The sequence below is a fragment of the Kogia breviceps genome, chromosome 16 (genome assembly GCF_026419965.1).
Source record: "Kogia breviceps isolate mKogBre1 chromosome 16, mKogBre1 haplotype 1, whole genome shotgun sequence".
Taxonomy (NCBI): domain Eukaryota; kingdom Metazoa; phylum Chordata; class Mammalia; order Artiodactyla; family Physeteridae; genus Kogia; species Kogia breviceps.
The window spans coordinates 65,485,541-65,503,920 of NC_081325.1; the positions used below are offsets into that span (position 1 = coordinate 65,485,541).

Sequence of the window (18,380 nt, forward strand, 5' to 3'; positions counted from 1 at the left end):
TGTCCTCTCCGCGTGGGCAGCGGGCCGGCGAGGCGCTCTGGGGCTGAGCCCTGAGGGGAGCAGGGCGCCTACGGGCAGAGCGGTGTGCATCGAGGAGAGAGCTGCACTCTCGATCACTAGGCGTTCTTTTCTGTCCTCTGTGCCGTGCCTTTTTCTCAGCCCCTGTCCTTACCGTCAAGATGATAGAGCTCTTCCTGGTCCCTGAGGCGCTTAGCTTGCTCGTCCGCTGCCCGCACTGTCCCTTTCTCCCACGTGTCTGCACCGGCCTCCGTCTCATCACGGACTTCGCTCCGGACTGACGCGCACAGCAGTGGGGGTGGCCTCCTGGCCTGCACGATAGGGCGCCTCCCTCCCTCAGGTCTGGGGAGCCTTCCTTCCGCTTCGACTGAGTAGTGAGGCCCCAGGCGCTTCATGGGTTGACGAGGTTCGCCTGGCTGACTTGATGCTTGGGGTCATAGGACGGTGAACTCGGCCGTTGGAGCAGAAGAGCGTGCGTGACTTTGAGGTCTCATTCCCTGCAGTTCCTCGGCTTTCCCAGAGAAGAATTTCCTTGGGTAGCTTCTTGCGAGGAGAGAAGATTTAGGGGGGTCTGAACTTGCACGAATATCCACTTTCAACCCTGAACCTCACCGCCTTCTCCATGACTGGTTTCTCCTGAAACCGAGTCTGGGATCTGGGGGGGAGAGGGGGGCTGGATTTGAGCGTCCGTCGGTCCCGAGTGTCTGGGTGACCGAGGGCTGTGGTCCTCAGAGCCCGCCTCAGCCCACACCTCAGGCAGCGCCTGGCTCTTAGCTCGCTGGTTTCTCTTACAGAGATGAGGAAGAAGTTTGACGACGGAGAAGACCCCCTGGATGCAGAAAGCCAACAGGGAGGGGGCGGCAACCCTTTCCACAGAAGCTGGAACTCATGGCAAGGGTTCAATCCCTTCAGCTCAGGCGGACCGTTTAGATTTAAATTCCACTTCAATTAAACCAACTGTTTTTCTGCTCTTCATTTTTTAAAGATTAAAAACAAAAAAACCTTCTTCCAGGATCTTAATGAAAAAAAAATTTCAGTCTTTCAGTTTGTCCACGACCAAAGAGTTGTTTTCATAGGAAATAGCTGTTCTTCCCCGTTTTAGACTTGAGGGTGATGGGTTTGCGAAGGCAGGGAGGCAGGGGGACGGTTCTGCGTCCGGCGCAGCAGCCTGTGTCTCGGCTGTGAACGCCTGGACGAAGGAGTCGGAGACGGGCGCGCAGAGTTTGTATTTTTCTACGCTGGAGCACGTGGAAATTCTTTTCTTCACATCCTTGCTTACGTGTCGGTGCCTGCATTTACGAGGAGGAGCTGTGGGGTCAGGATTCCCCCCGAGGAACGAGCGTTCTGAGCTGTATGTTCTTAGGGACGACTTTGCTTCGATTCGGGTCAGTCCGGTCATTTGTAAATATGTTACATTTCCCGTCTCTACGAGCATGAGTGCGGCTGTCATCGAAGGCGGGCAGAGCCTGTCTTTCAGAAAACCTGCTGCCGAACGATGGTCGCTGGAGCCAGGGTTAGATCTGGACTGACGTTAAGCACGTATGTTCTTTGGTTCAGTACCTGCAGGGGAAAACTGAAAATCACTGCAATCGAATTAATTGTAAATCCTACTGGCCCTTTTAATATGAAACACAAGAGACGTTAAAAAGTAATATGTAAAATAGGTTCAGATGATATAGCAGTGGTATTTAAAATAATAATGCCGTAGTGCAGAATGAAATACTTTAACAACTGAAGTTGTGGATTAAACAGCATTTCCTGTAACAGGATTGGCTTAGAAATGTAAAGTCGCTCGGTCAATATAAACAAACAGAACGCCATGTTTCCCACTTTTAGTAGATACAGCCAACAGTACCTCTTAGGTCCTGGCCGACCTGGCCCGCGGGTGCTCGTGTGGGACTGTTTTGAGGTGTGCGTCAAATAGCAGGCCTGCCCCTTTTTCAGACCTTGATGCCTCTGGATGTTCTCTGCCAGAAAACAACAACAACAAAACAACAAAAAACAGGTTTACAGATCTAGTCAGCTCCAGCTGTATGTCCGCTATCAAGATAGCATCTCTTCTTGGGATACCTTCTTCTTATGAGAAATGAACTATTCAGTCTTTATATACTGGATACTTTTTTCCCTAAAAAAAAAAAAGAGTGTTACTTTAATCAAGAACACGAAATATTTATGGAATTATGATGCTGCATTTAAAATCTAAGAGAATTACTTTAGATAAAAATTGTTACATTCTGGAAAGGTTTTTGGTTCTGCCTCAGAGCATTCTGAAGCAATTTAAGCAGGATAGGCTTAATATATTATTGTTTTTAGGAAATCAAGTATTTTCTTTTGAGTTGCGGGGACCGTCCTGACTGCTAATACACACAACAGCCAGCCAAGCACAAATCATTTTCTTCTACAGTCATCCTGAAACACGCGTGGAAAAAAGTTGCTTAAACTGAGACAAAACATATAGTTGAGATGAACAAAACACGTGAGTGCTTTCTACATCTACTTAGAAGTTTGTTTCTTACCAATAAACTTAAGATTGCATTTTGAACACTAGCAAACGGCCTGCAGGTCTCATTTTGTTTTAATGTCTCAAAATGCAAGTCAGTGTGAAAATAATTTACAAGGGAAATTCATTTTTGTTTATTCTTTAATCTTGTTACTTCATTAGCTACATCAGCAACTTTTTTTTTCAATCTGGTTCTTTCATATATGACGTCACTGTGAACTCTTGAAATCTAGCAATGGCCTCTACCTACTTTTACAAGAAAGAGTTTTCACACAGAATCAGAACGAGGGAAATACCAAACCACTTGCCGTTCTATCCGAGGAGACGATGCAAGGCTGCCAGCAAGGAGGAGCCGGAAGGAGTCCGGAGGGCTGGAGGCGGGCCACACGTCCTGGGCACCTGTCACCTCGCCGACTGCCACCTCACCGCCGAGAGGGCTGTTTGCTTCACTTTTTTCTCCACCTGTAATAACTATAAATCCTGTTCCTAAAGCCTTACCATAGACTGACTTCAGTCATCGTAGTGGAAATGTGCAGTTACTTGTTTTCAGGGAAGAGGGGGAGAAGCAAGTACGGTGCCCAGCGCCAACGCCATGAAGAGAAGAAATTCTCTGGGCTCTGTTGTTTTGCTAATTAATGAAGAAAATGACGACCTTTCAGTTCCAGCCGGGAGGGTCATCAGCCGTCTTCTGGCGTCCGCGTGATCGGGCAGGTGGGCGCTGCTCGCTTCTTGCAGAGGGACGCTCGTCCGTCCCGGCAGCCTGACGGCGGAGGTGCTCGCCGCTCCCGCAGGCGCGGGGGGAAAAGCCAGATGGGCGGCGCGCCCAGCCTTGGCTGTGTTACGGTCCCCGTTAATCTCCTCCCTCCGTTTTCGGCGAGCGCCGGAAGGGAGGTACCGCTGGCCCGTCAGCGGATATTTTTCCACAGCAACAAGTATTCAGCGCCTCGGCCCATAAACCTGAAAAAGTTCTAAAAAGAGAGGATAAATTAATGGCCACTTCTGGAAGTTTGTGCTTTCTTAACATGGATAAATGAAAACTGGAAAACGACTTCAATGGTTTACTAATGTGAATCGGATGTAACAAAACTAATTTAAAAACATTTTTCTCTTTAGGCGGTATGAAAAGTTGAAGTATCAGTATGAACACAGAACTTTTTGGGACTCTGATAATGGAATGTAAAAACTACCCACAGCTTAAGAGAAAAGTACTACTGATAACCAAGTATGAAGGAAAAAAGCTACAATAATCGCAGTTTTAAGTTGGCACCATTTTCTACTCATGGTGGAAAATGAAAGATTTCACCTTTAAAGCACGAAATTGGTCAGAAGTTGTGACATTTACCATGAAGGGCGGGCACAAGATGCTTAGTTAAAAATGTCTCCTCAGTGCGGCTTGTGCCTCCTTCGAGGGACGGGGCGGCGGTGGGAGGCCCTGCGTGGAGCTCTCATCGGGTGCGCACCAGCGGTGAACCTCGAGGAACTCACGCAGCTGCGCTGAAGGGAGTTGACTTTTCCATGTTTGTAAAGGAAGGAGGAAGGCAAATGCCGATTTCCCAAGTTATTCTAAATCAGATCATTCCTTTTTTGTTAGTAGCAGAGTTTATTCTGTAATTGCAAATGATGTTAATAGGTGGGGATAATTAATTTTGTTTAATGATCTCATTTGCTGAATGATTTAAGAGTAAAATTAGCCACCGCGTGGCTTTGTGTATAGTAAACAGACTTTGTTTCACGCCTCTGTGGTTGACCCTCTTCCGTGCAGTGGAAAGCAGAGCACAGGGCAGGGAAAACTGGAGACGTCTGATAAGTTAGGCTGTTACTCCTAGCCCTGTTGGTTTGAATGAGACAAGACGAAGTAACCTAATCCATCTCGATTTAGTGTCTTAATAAAAACAACACCGAACATTAACTGAAATGGGTCTCAGACATGTCTACAAATATGGGTACTATTTTTATGCCCGTGTATTTTCACATTTAATAAAAATATTTATGGTCAAATGAGTACTTTGCTTTCAGTCTTTTGGAGAAGTCTGTTTTCCAACTTTGCTTTACACGTAATCAGCTACCGAGGTGACAGAGGGCTCCTGCTTGACACGAGCCGCAGGAAAGAGCGCAAAAAGCAGAAATGATTGGTCTCGTAACCCAGCGCCCCGAGGTCCTAGGACAGTGAGGCCCTAACAGGTGGCCGGTTCTTCACTTTCGGTACCATTAAAATCTAACACTTAGGTTGGCTCTGAGGACTTGCCCTTTTTATCGTAACACACACATTTCTGTTAAAGTTCTGGAAGGGGTGGTGGGGACGCTGCAGCTTATCTCAGTTAGATCTCCAACTACAAAGAAAGAAAAGGAGCTTTCTTTGCATATTCTGCATGTCCTAAAACTACAGGACAGCTAGAATACTTAGAGGACTTTCCCAGAAAGCAGTTTCCACATTCTTAATAATCATGATACCTACCTTAGCAACACATCATCAATCAGCCTTCGTCGGAAGATACTGCAAGTGCCTGCACACAGGAGGGAGGGGAGAGCACAGGAGGGAAGAGTCGAGTCTACCAGCCCCTCAGGGGTTGTAAGCCCCGGTCCCCTCCCCCTCCCACCGTCACGCCCAAGAAATCCAGTCACTTCCATCTTAAGGCATATAGGTCACACCCCAGAGACCCTGAACTCCGCAAACCTCTATCCACCGAGTCAGTCCTTCCTTGGAGATCAACAGGTGAGCATGCGATGCACAGTCATCTGTCACCGCCCGACACTAGGATTCAGTTTCTAACGAGGAGGAGGCCTCCAGGTGACAACTCCGAGGCTGCAGTCTTGTTTTGAATGCATTTCCAGCCTGCACTAAGGGCAGCCTACTGGGAGAAGCGTCTCCTCCAGTCCTGATACCACGAGGGACCGAGCAGCTGCACTTGGAAGGGGCGCTGGCAGGAGTCCAAGGTCCTCCTGAGGAAACTGGACTTGAACGTTGTGAAAGAGCACGGAGGAGAAACCACTGCTTGCAGCGTTTCTTGGCGGTTTAAGTCTGTGTTATTTGCGTGTTTCCCTGCTCTCACAGGAGATTTCTATAAGAATAGAAGTTTGTATGTATGTATTTATCTATGTAATGGATTTTTTTAAAAGACTGGTTGCCCTCAATGGATGTGATTTTTCTGTGCAAGGTTCTTTAAAGATAGCGAAGGGTAGGTAACTCTTCTAACAATCCTTCACTGTATTACAGTTTTCTTAGGCTTTTGTTAATACTGCTTCACACGTACCTCCGGCTGCGATGTTGCATTTCCTGCAGTGTTGGTGCTTTTGTTGCTGCAGGTTACTGAAACCTCATACACGTGGAAAGACCTCATTCTACAGCGGCACGATTTTCGTGCAAGCGAGCTACCTTCTCTTCCTCTTGGCAGCTCAACATGCAGTGACTGCTCCGCACAACGTGGCCTTAGGCCAGGGGAGTTTTGTCACTGTGCGATGAAGAAAAATCACATCATCAGGTCCCCAATAAGGCTGTTTGTTTGTCTTTATCCCAGAGCTGTCACCCGATAGAGTCAGGAATGATGTCATGAATAAATGTAACTATTAGGAAACAATACAGGCATAGAAATACCCCCGGAGAGATTCTGGATTAACACTGATGAATGTTAGAGCCCTTCACTGCACTTCAGGGTCAGATCACCAAAGCTCTCCACGTACTTGACAAACGCCCCTATGCCACCTTGTGCCCCTGGCTCCAACCTCCCCACCCCCTCCTCTCCTCCTCGTCCTCAAAGGAACAAAACTACCCCCTTGCCGGTCTGGGCCCCGCGTGCGCTTCCTCCTACTTCACTCTGCATCCTGAATGTCACTTTCTCGCGCCGTCCTGACACTGTCCCTGCTCAGCATTCTCACTGGGATAGTTAGCGAAAGCCACTCATACCCGCCTAGTAACTTCAGAAGGACAGCCCGGCGCACCGTAGGTGCTTAAAGATTTGTCGGATTTGTTCAGGTTAGGAAGACCTAGATTACTGGCCTTCGGACCCAACTGGAAACATTTTCCTGGTGGAAGCAGACTGGGGGAAAACAAAGCAAAGCCCACACACCAGTGGTGGGTGCGCTAACTTCTGCTTATCGGGGAGTGTGAGCACATGTTGCTCTGGACTAGATTAGATACTCCACCGTACGACTGCTTATCTTTACTTCGCAACTCATCTTACTCAACAAGGCTAGTACCAAAATTGCTCCCTCTCTGACTTGGCCCCAGATTTTAAACACTGGGCCACCTGGAGCCTGTGTCATTCAAATCTTTTGGTTTTGAACCAGTCTTTTAGAATCTGAATACCCTTTCGTCCTTCACTTGTAATCAAGACCTTTGATTTTAAAGTGAAATCACACAGGATGCAAACCTTACATAGCTGGGCAGGACCACGAGTGAAATACACTTAAATTCAAGTAATTATGAACTGTAGGGGACAAGGTTATTCTCCAAATCCGGAGTCTGTAAACGAAGCTGTTAACAGTAGGTTCTGAGTAAAGAGACTTCACTCAGAAGACAGAATTTTGTATTTGATAAGCTGGGCTAATAAACAGCAAAGTGGGGAACAGCTGTCCCACTACCTAACACTTCGACTTAGGTTTTGAGTGGTCACAGGGTGGGGCGCCGTCACAGAGCTGCCCGTTTGCACGCTCGCCACCAAAGTCCTGAACCTTCGTGCCTCACCTCCCTCACTTTGCCGCCAAAAGTAAGATCTTAAAATCGATTGGTTCTTTGGAAGAAGAAGGACCCCCTTAAGTCTGCTGAACAGAAGTGGGCAAGACGGGCCGGGAAGTGACTGACACTTCGTGGCACTGAGCCTGGATCTGTTAGCACTTTTCGCTTGATCTCTGAACCAGGGATCTGAGACATACGTCAGAGCCCTTCGACGAACAGTCTCGGGTTCCAGTGGGAAGTTAAACGCCACCAACTTCTCTGCTGCTGTATCTCCGAGAAGAAAATTCTCTTAGCCATGCTTCAGTTACTGACGGATAGTCTGACCTGACATATACCTGTTGCCTTGAACACTAGTCACTTGGACCTTCGTCTGGGGGGTAGCAACTGTCTGTCTGGTCGCCTCCCAGGCGCTGGACCTGACCCACAGGAGCAGCCGTTGCTTTGGGCAGGCTCCCGTTTGGGTCAAACTACATTTTTACTATTAAAGAAAAGCCTGCTTTTGTCTGTAAGCCCAGGCTGATGGCCTGTGGTGCTTCCCGGAAGTATTCTGTTCTCTCCCTCTAGGAGCTTCACTGTCCCCTGAACTTGAGGATAACTCGAGTGCCCGAAGGACGGGCACTGCCAACATCTAACCACTTGGACCAAAGCATCTGGGAGGCATGACGGCCTCGGGCTGTCTTCAGTCGTATATTCTGGGTTTACCTTATACCCAAACTTAAATGTCTTTTCATGGTTAAAACTCAAAATCTCCTAATTCTCGGATATGCTGTGTTCCAACCTTCCTCTGAGAAGGAGGAAGGAGAATCGGACTGTAACTTCTCAAAATGGGAAATACCGTTTGTCTTTGCTCTCTCCTAGGATTTGACTTTTGTTAAAATTTGCTATAGGGCCTGCACCTGAACGCCAGAATTCAGGATCAGGAATATGTATGTGGAAGGCCTCGGCTACCTTGCAGCACCCTCAGGGCGGTGGAGCCGGCGGCCTTCTCGGCGGGTGCTGGCCCTGCGCTCCAGCGTGGGCTGCGGTCCACTTCCCCTAGCACGTCCCCGAGGAGGAGAGAGCTCGGTATGGCGCTGCGCTCCACGTGCACTTGACGTAAAAATGAACCATTTTGTAAACGAATCTCCCTGTAAAGAAATACTTAAAAGTCTGGATTTTTAGATATAAGGTATCATTCATCTGGAAATGAGACATGTAAATTTAGCCACTCAAATCACAAGCTACAAACTACATTATTCTGCAGTTTTAGCGTATATTCTGTGAAGTACAGAATCTAGCACATTGGCGAGGGGAGCTAGTAGTAAGTGTGGAACTCAGGTGCCATCACCTAGTGAAGTGCCGTCTCACAATCAGCTGGGGCTTCTGCCTAAAGCACCACAGCAGACCTGAGGTAGCTGGGTTGGAGCATGTGGCCTGAGCCAGAAGCTTACAGAGACTCTTACCTCTCACCAAGCCCTGGCTCCAAAGAGGAGGGAGCCGGAGACCCCACCCCAGGCCAAGTTGCCACTCAAGCCTTTGACAGCGTCCCTTAGGACCCTGGGAACCCGCAGGAATAATCTACTTCCACTCCAGGCCAAACCTGGAGCACTCCGTTTTAGCACAGGCAAAAGCACAGACAAGTAACAAAGGGAAGGTGACAGGGAGAGGGAGAGGTCCTGGGGTCTCTTCTTAGGAAGCACGAAGCTGCTGGGGGCGAAGCAGTTATTTTCAAATACTCTATGGGCTGTGCCTTCCAACAGGGAAGGGTTACATTCGTTCAGAAGAGCTCAAAGAGCAAGAGTGGAGACCGCCAGCAGACCGCTTCGGGCTCACTGTGGGACTCTGTACGGAGCTGTCCAAAGATGGACCAGCCAGTCTCCAGAGGCACACAGTTCCGTGTGGCCCTGGAAGGTTCCAAGATGGCTTGAGGGTCCACCTGGCAGGGCCTTGTAAGGGGGGCTGTTCCTCAAACCTCACTTATCACCGGAGTCATGTGGAGAGCTTGTTAGACAATCATGATTTCCCACGCTCACCTCGGCCCTAGTCCATCAGCTTCTTCAGGGGACAGGGTCCAAATGACACTGAGGTCTTCTCCAGTCCCAAGATCCTATGATTCTAGAATAGTTGGATAGTTTTTGAACATTTACTATTCCTATTCATCTATTATTAATATAAAACAGGAAAACAAACTGTTTACACTCTTAACTAAGTTTCTACAAAACTAGCCAGTTCTTTTTTTAAAAGAATACATATATACCCCATAAGCCCATGAATATCATTTTATGAAATAAAAATTAAAAACATTAAAAAATACAAATACTGCATAGGATTAAAATATCATATGGTTTAAGATAAAATAAATAATTACAGTGTGACACTACTTCCATTTTAAAACAACAGTTAAGGTATAAATAGGCTTACTTAAAAAAAAAAAATTATTCGGAGATAACCATGAGTCCTCCTTCTTTCTCAGAAGAAAAAACACAAAATAGATTTCTCTAATTTAAAAGCATCTTCTGAATGAAGAAATATGGACGCACATAGAGCTGGAATATCCAAACACGTAGATGGTTTGCTAATTCCCCATGTGGACCAGCTAGTCAGATATGTTCTTCTACTTGGTTATCTGGCAAAATTATCACTTTAACTGGTGAAAACACAGTGTTTTAAGCAATCAGGAAAGAGGAAAAATCTAGTTTTAAATACTCAGTGGTCATTTCTTATATAACTTAAACTTATTCAATACATTAAACACATGTATTTTTAAATAATTAATTTAAATTGAAGAATATGTCACTGATCCTTAATGAAACTTGCAAAAGTCTTAGCAGTAGTTCCACGTTTCCCCAGCAGGTGGCAGATTTCTCGTCATACTTTCTCATCTTCTTACACAGGCCCGCGCTAGAGTTCATCGTGTGTCAAAGCTGTAGGGGAGGAAAGTTTATTTAGCTCCTGAAATCTCAAACATCACATTAGCTTAAACCTGACTGAGGTAATGAATTAATATAATAAAAAGCATAGGCGCTCCCTGAGGAACCTCTTGTTAGTTTAGTACCTACTTGCTTCATTATGTGCCATAAGAATAGCTCTTTGTATGTTATGGTCTCTATTACATTGTATCAAAACTACTTGCCTCTTTACCCACCTAGAGGCGAGTTCCCATGAGTCTATGGGAACAAGGACCACACCTCATTTACCTTTGTTACCTTCAGGACCTATAGCTCTCTGCCTGGCAATAGATGCCTTGGACAGGACTAACAGACTACTCACCAGGTACAAAGCATCCCGTTATTAATGTAATGGAACAACAAAAAGCAGAAGACATATATGGTCCTCACAGTAATCAAAGCAGTGTGGTACTGGCATAAAAAGAGACAAATAGATCAATGGAACAGAATAGGGAGCCCAGAAATAAACATATATATATAAACATGTAATATATATATATTAGTTTATGACAAAGGAGCCAAGAACATGCAATGGGAAAAGGACAGTTTCTTCAATAAATGGTGCTGAAAAAACTGTACAGCCACATGCAAAAGAATAAAACTTGACTGCTGTCTTCCACCATGTACAAAAGTTAACTCAAAATGGATTAAAAATTTGAATAGAAGACCTGAAACCATAAAACCCCTAGAAGAAAACATAGGTGATGACCTCCCTGACACTGGTCTAGGCAATGATTTTTTGGATTTGACATCAAAAGCAAAGGCAACAAAAGCTAAAGTAAATAAATGGGATTACATCAAATTAAAAAGCTGCACAGCTTTTTTTGGTGGGAAACCACCAAAAATAAAAAGGCAACCTATGAAAGGGTAGAAAATATTTGTAAATTATATATCTGTTAAGGGGTTATTATCCAAAATTTATATAGAACTCCTAAAACTCAATAGCAGAAAAACAAACAATCTGATTAAAAACTGGGCAAAGGATCTGAATAGATATTTTTCTAAAGAAAATATACAGATAGCCAACAGGTATGAAAAGGTTCCAATGTCACTAATAATTAGGGAAATGCAAATCAAAACCACAGGATATCACCTCATACCTGTTAGAATGTCCACTATCAAAAAGACAAAAAATAACATAAGTGTTGGCAAGGAATGTGGATAAAAGGGAACCCCTGTACACTGTGGGTGGAAATGTAAATTGGTGCAGCCACTATGGAAATCAATGTGATGGTTCCTCACAAAATTAAAAATTGAACTGCCATATGATCCAGCAATTGCACTTTTGAGTATTTACCTGAAGAAAACAAACAAAAAAACCCCCAATTCAAAAAGATATATGTACTTCCATGTTCACTGCAGCATTATTTACAATAGCCAAGATATGGAAGCAAGCTAAGCATCCATCAGTAAATGAATGGATAAAGAAAATGTGGTACACACACACTGAAATATTATTCAGCCATAAAAAGAAGGAAGTCCTGTCATATGTGATACCATAGATGGACCTTGAGAGTATTACACTAAGGGAATTCAGTCACACAAAGAAGGACAAATGCCATAAGATATCACTTTTACGTGGAACCTAAAAACAAAAACAAAAGCAACCAACCAAGCTAACAGCAACAGAGGACAGGTTGGTGGTTGCCAGAGGCGGGGATGGAGGATGGATGAAATGGGTGAAGGGGGTTAAAAGGTACCAACTTCCAGTTATAAAATAAATTAGTCATAGGGATGTAATGTGCAGCATAGTGACAGAAGTTAATAACACTGTTTAGTATACCTGAAAGTTGCTAAGAGAGATCTTAAAAGTTCTTACCACAAGAAAAAAACTTCTTAACTATGTATGGTAATGAATGTTAATTAACCTTATTGTGGTGATTATTTTGCAATATTTACAAGTATTAAATCATTATGTTGTACAACTGGAGCTAATATAGTGTTATATGTCAACTGTATCTCATTTAAAAAAATGGAAAAAAAAGGAATAATAGGTCATGACCAAGTAGAATTTATTCTAGGAATACAAGGATGATTCAGGATTAGGAATAATGATTCAATATTAGAAAATCTTTTAATATAGTTTATCATACCAATATATCCAAGTAAAAAAGCCATATAGTAACCTCCACTTTTGAAGAGGCAGTTGATAAAATACAACCCATTTTGATAAAAACACTTATTAAACTAAGAATCAATGGATATTTCCTCGGCGTGATATTTCCTCAGTTTTTTATTTTACTTTTTTTTTTTTTCAGTTTTTTAAATCTAAGAAATGGAAACAAATTAATCCAAATCACCCTCTACTCATGACTAAGGCTACTAGATCCAGGAACCAACTTTTCATGGGGAAACCTATACCATGTACCAGATTAATTTAGGAGACAGGAGGTAATATTTTAGTTAGCTATATAAGGCTTTTATTAAACTTCAGGGCTTGGATTTTCATATTTAGGAAATTCAGTGTGTCTTAAAGACAAATGTTTCTTTTATTTTTTGCACCTTTACATTATGTCAGGAGGTTAATACTATACTGACTATGTGATGATCTGAAGCTATATCCATGGGGAAATAGATTCTCTATCCATGTTTTAAATTTGGGAGCTTAGTCCACATAAAAATGAAATTTGTAATCAAGTTACGTTACGGACTTTGGTAAAGAAATTCTGACCTAATCATTTGATAACTTCACTAAGAACTGAGTCTGTAATCTATTCTAATTTCACTTAATGCAACATATGGTTCATACACCACTGCAGAATAACTTACTTGCATTTTTCTTCTTGTTTTCAAGGTGATCTATTAGTTGTCGTATCTCAGTATCATACTCCACCCATTCTGGGACAATCCTGGCAGCAGCTTTCAGTTTAGGTTCTTTTGTTTTGGGGTTATTGCACTGAAAGTTTAAAAAAGCTTTGTTAATAAAAAACCATGTTCGAGGACACATAAAGGAAATACTTGAGGACACTGCTATGTCACTAGAGCAAACAAAATGCATATTTTAAGAAGCAGGGCCCTAGGTACTAAGCACTTGAAATACCGGAATTAGTTTAATAGAGAAAGGATCAAGTGAAATGACAAATCATAGTTTATATAAGCAGTAAGTGTTTAATGCAAACACCTCAATCGGAACTTTAAACAAAAATTGTTTAAAGACTTTTGGATGGTTCATAAGAAGTCTGTCAAACAATTCTGTAAAATGTTTGCACAAAACATCCAATTATATGACCATCCTGTAAAAGAACATAGAAGACTATATTAATAAATATTTGATTGCCTTTTCTTCAGACTAAAACCTGGTTTTATAAACTTTATGTTTTCCATACACAAAACTCTTTATCAGCCTTTAGAAACGTCTTGAGTTTCTTGGGCAAAAGCATTCATCCTCTTTCACGTGCCTCTGTTCTCATTAGCAGTTATGATATTAAAAACCAGTTAACTGGAACTCATTTGTCAAAATACCGACAGCTGTGAAATTCAGAGTAGCTCATAAATCTCCACACCTTAAAAATATTGAACTAGCCTGCTTAATAGGCACAGTGGAAAAACAATGGACTTGGATCCTCAGTCCTCATGGTTCCAATCTTTACTAGTAGTAAGACTTGGATGGTCCACACTTACTGGTAGTAAGACCTAGTCACTAAACACTGTGTGTGTGTGGCGGCGGGGCGTGTGGGCAGTGGCAGAATCTTAGGTTTTTTCATCTGCAAAGGACGAAATTAAAACAAGATCATCTCCAAAAGTTCCTCTAATATTTGATCAATTTTAATTAGCAGTTGGTCCTATTATAGAGTTTCTTGGGAAATCAAATCAAGGTTAAAAGGCAAAAAGTAGAGGAGGAGTTTAAGAAGGTTCTGACTCTGGATGTATTTGAAGGTACCGCCTGCAAGACTTGCTCATGGGCTGGATGTGACTTGTGAGAAAAGAGAGGCATCAAATATGACCCTCGTGTCTTTGGCTTGAGCACCGTAAAGAATGGAGATGCCACTGACTGAGACAGGAAAGACTACGGGAGGAGCATAAACTTCACAAAGTTACACAAGCATCCTGTCTGCTCTTCACGAAGCATTAACAAAGAATGTGTCCTGAAGCTCACTTCTACGCGGCATTTTCTTACAGTTGTCCCAACTTGCTTTCCCCTTCATCCTTCATGCCTTATGGGAGAGCTAAGTTATGAACCATGAGCCTGTTGTCTTATTTATTTATTTATTTATGGCTGCATTGGCTTTTTGTTGCGGTGCGTGGGCCTCTCACTGCGGTGGTTTCTCTTGTTGCGGAGCACGGGCTCTAGGCGTGTGGGCTTCAGTAGTTGTGGCTCGCGGGCTCAGTAGTTGTGGCTGGTGGGTTCTACAGCGCAGGCTCAGTAGTTGTGGCTCGCAGGCTCAGTAATTGTGGCTCGTGGGCTCTAGAACACAGTTTCAGTAGTTGTGGTGCACGGGCTTAGCTGCTCCGTGACATGTGGGATCTTCCCAGACCAGGGCTCGAACCTGTGTCCCCTGCATTGGCAGGCGGATTCTTAACCACTGCGCCACCAGGGAAGCCCGAGCCTGCTGTCTTAATCCCTTCCTCATCCAACATTTTCAGTTCATTGCATTGTGGATTTTTTTCTAAACTAATATATTTCTGAAGTAACTGGAAAACAGGATTTTCTTTGTAGAAATTAATTTCACAGGCAATGTGTTCTATAAAGAAGACAATGGAACTATTTTCTAACTATGTCAGAAACTATTAAAACAAAAATACTATGTTTGTCCTTAGTTTATGCTACAATTCCCCCCACTACAATCTCTATCAGCGGTTCTTAAGTGGGGTGACCACGCCCCACAGGGGAGCTGTGGACAGGCCTGGAGGTATTTCTGACTGTCGTTAACGGGGGGGGGGGGGGTGGGGGTGGGGGGGAGGGTGCTACGGCCACTTAGTGGGTGGAGGCCAGGGATGCTGCTAAACGCCCTCCTGTACGGCGCCCAGGTCCACCTCCACAACAGGGAATTACTTGGTCCCAGATGTAAATAATGCCCCAGTTGAGAAACCTTGATTGAAAGGGAGTTGAGATAGTATCATGACATTCACACTCTCATCCTCTCCTTCGATACCAGGAATCATGCTTTTTCCTCTCCATTAGGCCATTTCCTTGGGATTTTTCTTGTTAACTTTTTCCCCCAGGAAGGTGACCAAAAATAGCACGTTCTTCCATTTTTATTTTAAATGTTTCTGTGGGAGAGACGATGTTGTCCACCAAAATTTGTCACCCCTCCTTCTTCTTCTATGTGGACCTATTGCTATAGGAGGAAGTGGCTGCCCATCGAGGAATAACGATCCTTAGCTCCTCTTACAACCACGGGGCCGAGGCCTGTAGGATCAGGATGTATTCTCCACACTCCTTTCTCCTTTCCCTCCAGATCAACACTATCCAATAGAAATATGATGGAAACCACACAGGCACCTTTACATTTTCTAGCAGCCACATATAAAAATGTAAAAGGAATGGGTGAAATAAGTTTTAATACTATATTTTATTTAACCCAGTATTTCTAAAATGTTATCAGTCAAAATCGAATCCATATAAAAATTAGTAATGAGATAGTTTTACATTCTTTTCATTGTACTGAGTCTTCAAAATCCGATGTGCTTTACACCTTACGGCACATCTCAATTTACGCTGGCAACATTTTCAGTACTCTACGGCTGCATGTGGCACGTGGCTGCCACACCCAATGGATCAGCTCCAGACGGACACAGATGACGACAGGACCCTAGAGGACGAAGGAGCCACAAGATGGGTGGAGACTGGTCCCTGAGTCATGAGGTACAGGGAAGGCACTCACTGATAGAGGACACCCACTTAGGTCTGAACCTGGGTGTATGTGAAACCATGGAAATTTGTTAGAGTAGCTCCTGTTAATTTAAGTACTAAAGATCCCAAGGAGACCTTATGTCACTAACATATGAGTCACCACCTTATACAACATAACCTTAACATTTTATGTTATGTTCAGTAATGTTCTTGACCTCTCTTTAGAAATTTCCCTCGCTTTCTTCTTACCAATGCCATCTTGTTTCTGCTACATTCTATCCCCTATGATTGCAATCTAATATTCTGGCATGCTACTTTCTTTCTATACCTTTCTATACATAACCTGGGAAAACAGCCCTATATTTTATTGCCCTGTCTTATTTGTTCAAAACTATGAGTTCTAATATTTTGACAGTCTGTTCTTCAGTGGAGATCTTGTAAACAATTATTCTATACTTTTAGCACAGAAAAACAATATGGTCAGAAAAAGAATAATATCTTGTACTATTAAAGATAATATATAGTATTGGAATATAATGTCTAGACAGCTGGATAATAAGTTAGTTTAAAATATTTCATGTCTAGATTTAAACTGTGTAGCATAAACTGCTTAAAATGAAAATCTAAGAAAAAACTTCTCAAAAATAATGAAGAAAAATAGACATGTATAGGATAATTTAACTAGACAGAGTTATTTTGGTTGTCTTTATTTGGGAAAATTATCGGCAGGCTAAACTGATGACATGTTAAGATGATAGCTAATCCATAAACATTTCAGCCAGCTCATGGCCTTGCTTTCAAAAGGCCTTGTGCAGAAAAGAATGAACACAGCAGGCCTGAGACTGCTACTCTTAGGCCCGCGCTTGCAAGGTCGGCCCTTGGCTGGCACCTGGGAACCTGGGTTTCAGGAGCGCTCCCACCGTTCCCTGCTCAGAACGGCTCACTGTGCCTAAACGGCGCAAACAGGCGGTTTATGCTCACCACCCGCCTTCCTTCTGGATGTTGGGAATTTTGGCACGCGCCAGGCAGAGGGGGTGCTTGCCGTGACCAGGCCCCCAGTAAGAATCCTGGGCATTGGGTTTCTGGTAAGCGTCCCTGATAGACCACATTTCACATGGGTTGTTGTACTTCTGGTAGCTTAAGGAATTAGGGTCGTCCTGGGTAACTTCACAGGGAGAGGACTCTTGGAGGCTTGAACCTGGTTTTCTCTGGACTTCACACCATGCGCCTTTTCCTTTTACTGATTTTGCTTTGCATTCTCTCACTGTCATATCTTCACAGCCATGATTCTGAGTCCTATGAGTCCTCTTATTGAATCATCAAACCTAGGGGTGGTCTTGGGGGCCCCCAACACAGCCCTATACTTGCCAACCTAGGTAAATATAACAGTAAATAACAGACTGAACGGCAGGGTGCCCTATGTGTGCCATCCCATTTGTAAAACAGAAAATATCTCTACGGGACCATTTCCATATCTGCTTACACAAAGGAAAATGCAAACACTCACCAGATCAATTGTTTTCGCTCTTTGTTTGGATTCATCATCACACCAGGTTTCACACCACAACCAGTCTTGGGGAAGAGACTTAATGGCAACCTGGTAAATCATATTATTGGGAAGATCCTACAGAAAAAAAAGAATGATTTAAACACAGAGGTATGGAAATTAGAGTCAGAGTGAAAGAAGTTGAAGATGTCACTTAGATTATAAACAGATCCTAAAAAACCATGCACATCTGAGGTGTGTCTATATTTTGAAGCTTTAAATACTGAACTTGACCCAATAGTTCTGTGTCAGGCACGAACCTGTGCACTGGAACAAAGACCACACCTGCCCTGGGCTTCACCCCCAGCATCTGAGGTACAGAGAGAGGCCCAGAGACCCACCGTTCCACACGCCCTCGCTACCTCTTACCTGCCTCGAAACACCAGGATCAGTCACTCATACCGTGTCTGCTATTACTGTTTATGTATTCAACACCACACTCTCCAGATTCTGAGGTGCCTTTTCACTTCCCTATCAGCAAACTATGCTCCACAAATATTTTCACATTTCTGCATACTCAGAGCTTTCTAAGCAAAGATTGCTGGCACCTGGGTAAAAGGATGTTTAAATGGCAAATGAGCCTAGTAAGTTAAAGACAGAGACCTCGGCAGAGATTTAGAGACACCTTTCCCAGAGATAACTGCTTATATATGCCAGGGGTTGCAGAGCCCTTCCCAGAGAATATTTGTTTACATTCCAGAGCAAAGGGCATGTTTCCTCTCTCTCCCGGAGGGCACCAGCAGTACTTGTGTTAGCTGTCCCATCTAAGTTCCAAGGTTCATAATTTTAGGGTGCTTCTCTCAACACTCCTATTAATCATCACACTGGAAGTTCTAGCCAATGCAGCAAGACAGGAAAAAGAAATAAACGGTATAAAGATTGGAAAGGAAGCAATAAAGCTGTCTTTCTTTGAGGATGACAGG

General features: G+C 43.6%; 2 protein-coding genes across 8 annotated transcripts in view; one reads left to right on the forward strand and one right to left on the reverse strand.

Moving 5' to 3' along the window:
* DNAJC3 (DnaJ heat shock protein family (Hsp40) member C3) overlaps positions 1 to 18,380 on the forward strand; it is a 110,402-nt gene that overhangs the window by 84,482 nt on the left and 7,540 nt on the right. Inside the window, exon 12 of one of the 5 annotated variants that reach the window (XM_059041566.2) lies at positions 813 to 4,519. The exons of 2 other annotated variants lie outside the window; for them this stretch is intronic. In XM_059041566.2, coding sequence (XP_058897549.1) covers positions 813 to 970 — 158 coding nt within the window. In that variant the 3' untranslated portion in view covers positions 971 to 4,519. Of the gene's footprint in view, positions 1 to 159; positions 4,520 to 18,380 lie in introns of those variants that run through there. 2 more of the 5 variants (XM_067016658.1, XM_067016654.1) reach the window with 2 other exon arrangements.
* UGGT2 (UDP-glucose glycoprotein glucosyltransferase 2) overlaps positions 7,105 to 18,380 on the reverse strand; it is a 165,891-nt gene continuing 154,615 nt past the window's right edge. For 2 of the 3 annotated variants that reach the window (XM_059041564.2, XM_067016653.1), the window contains 3 exons: positions 17,419 to 17,535; positions 12,887 to 13,013; positions 7,105 to 10,093 (listed from right to left, as the gene is read on the reverse strand). In XM_059041564.2, coding sequence (XP_058897547.1) covers positions 10,071 to 10,093; positions 12,887 to 13,013; positions 17,419 to 17,535 — 267 coding nt within the window. In that variant the 3' untranslated portion in view covers positions 7,105 to 10,070. Of the gene's footprint in view, positions 10,094 to 12,886; positions 13,014 to 15,611; positions 15,871 to 17,418; positions 17,536 to 18,380 lie in introns of those variants that run through there. The other variant, XM_067016652.1, reaches the window with a different exon arrangement.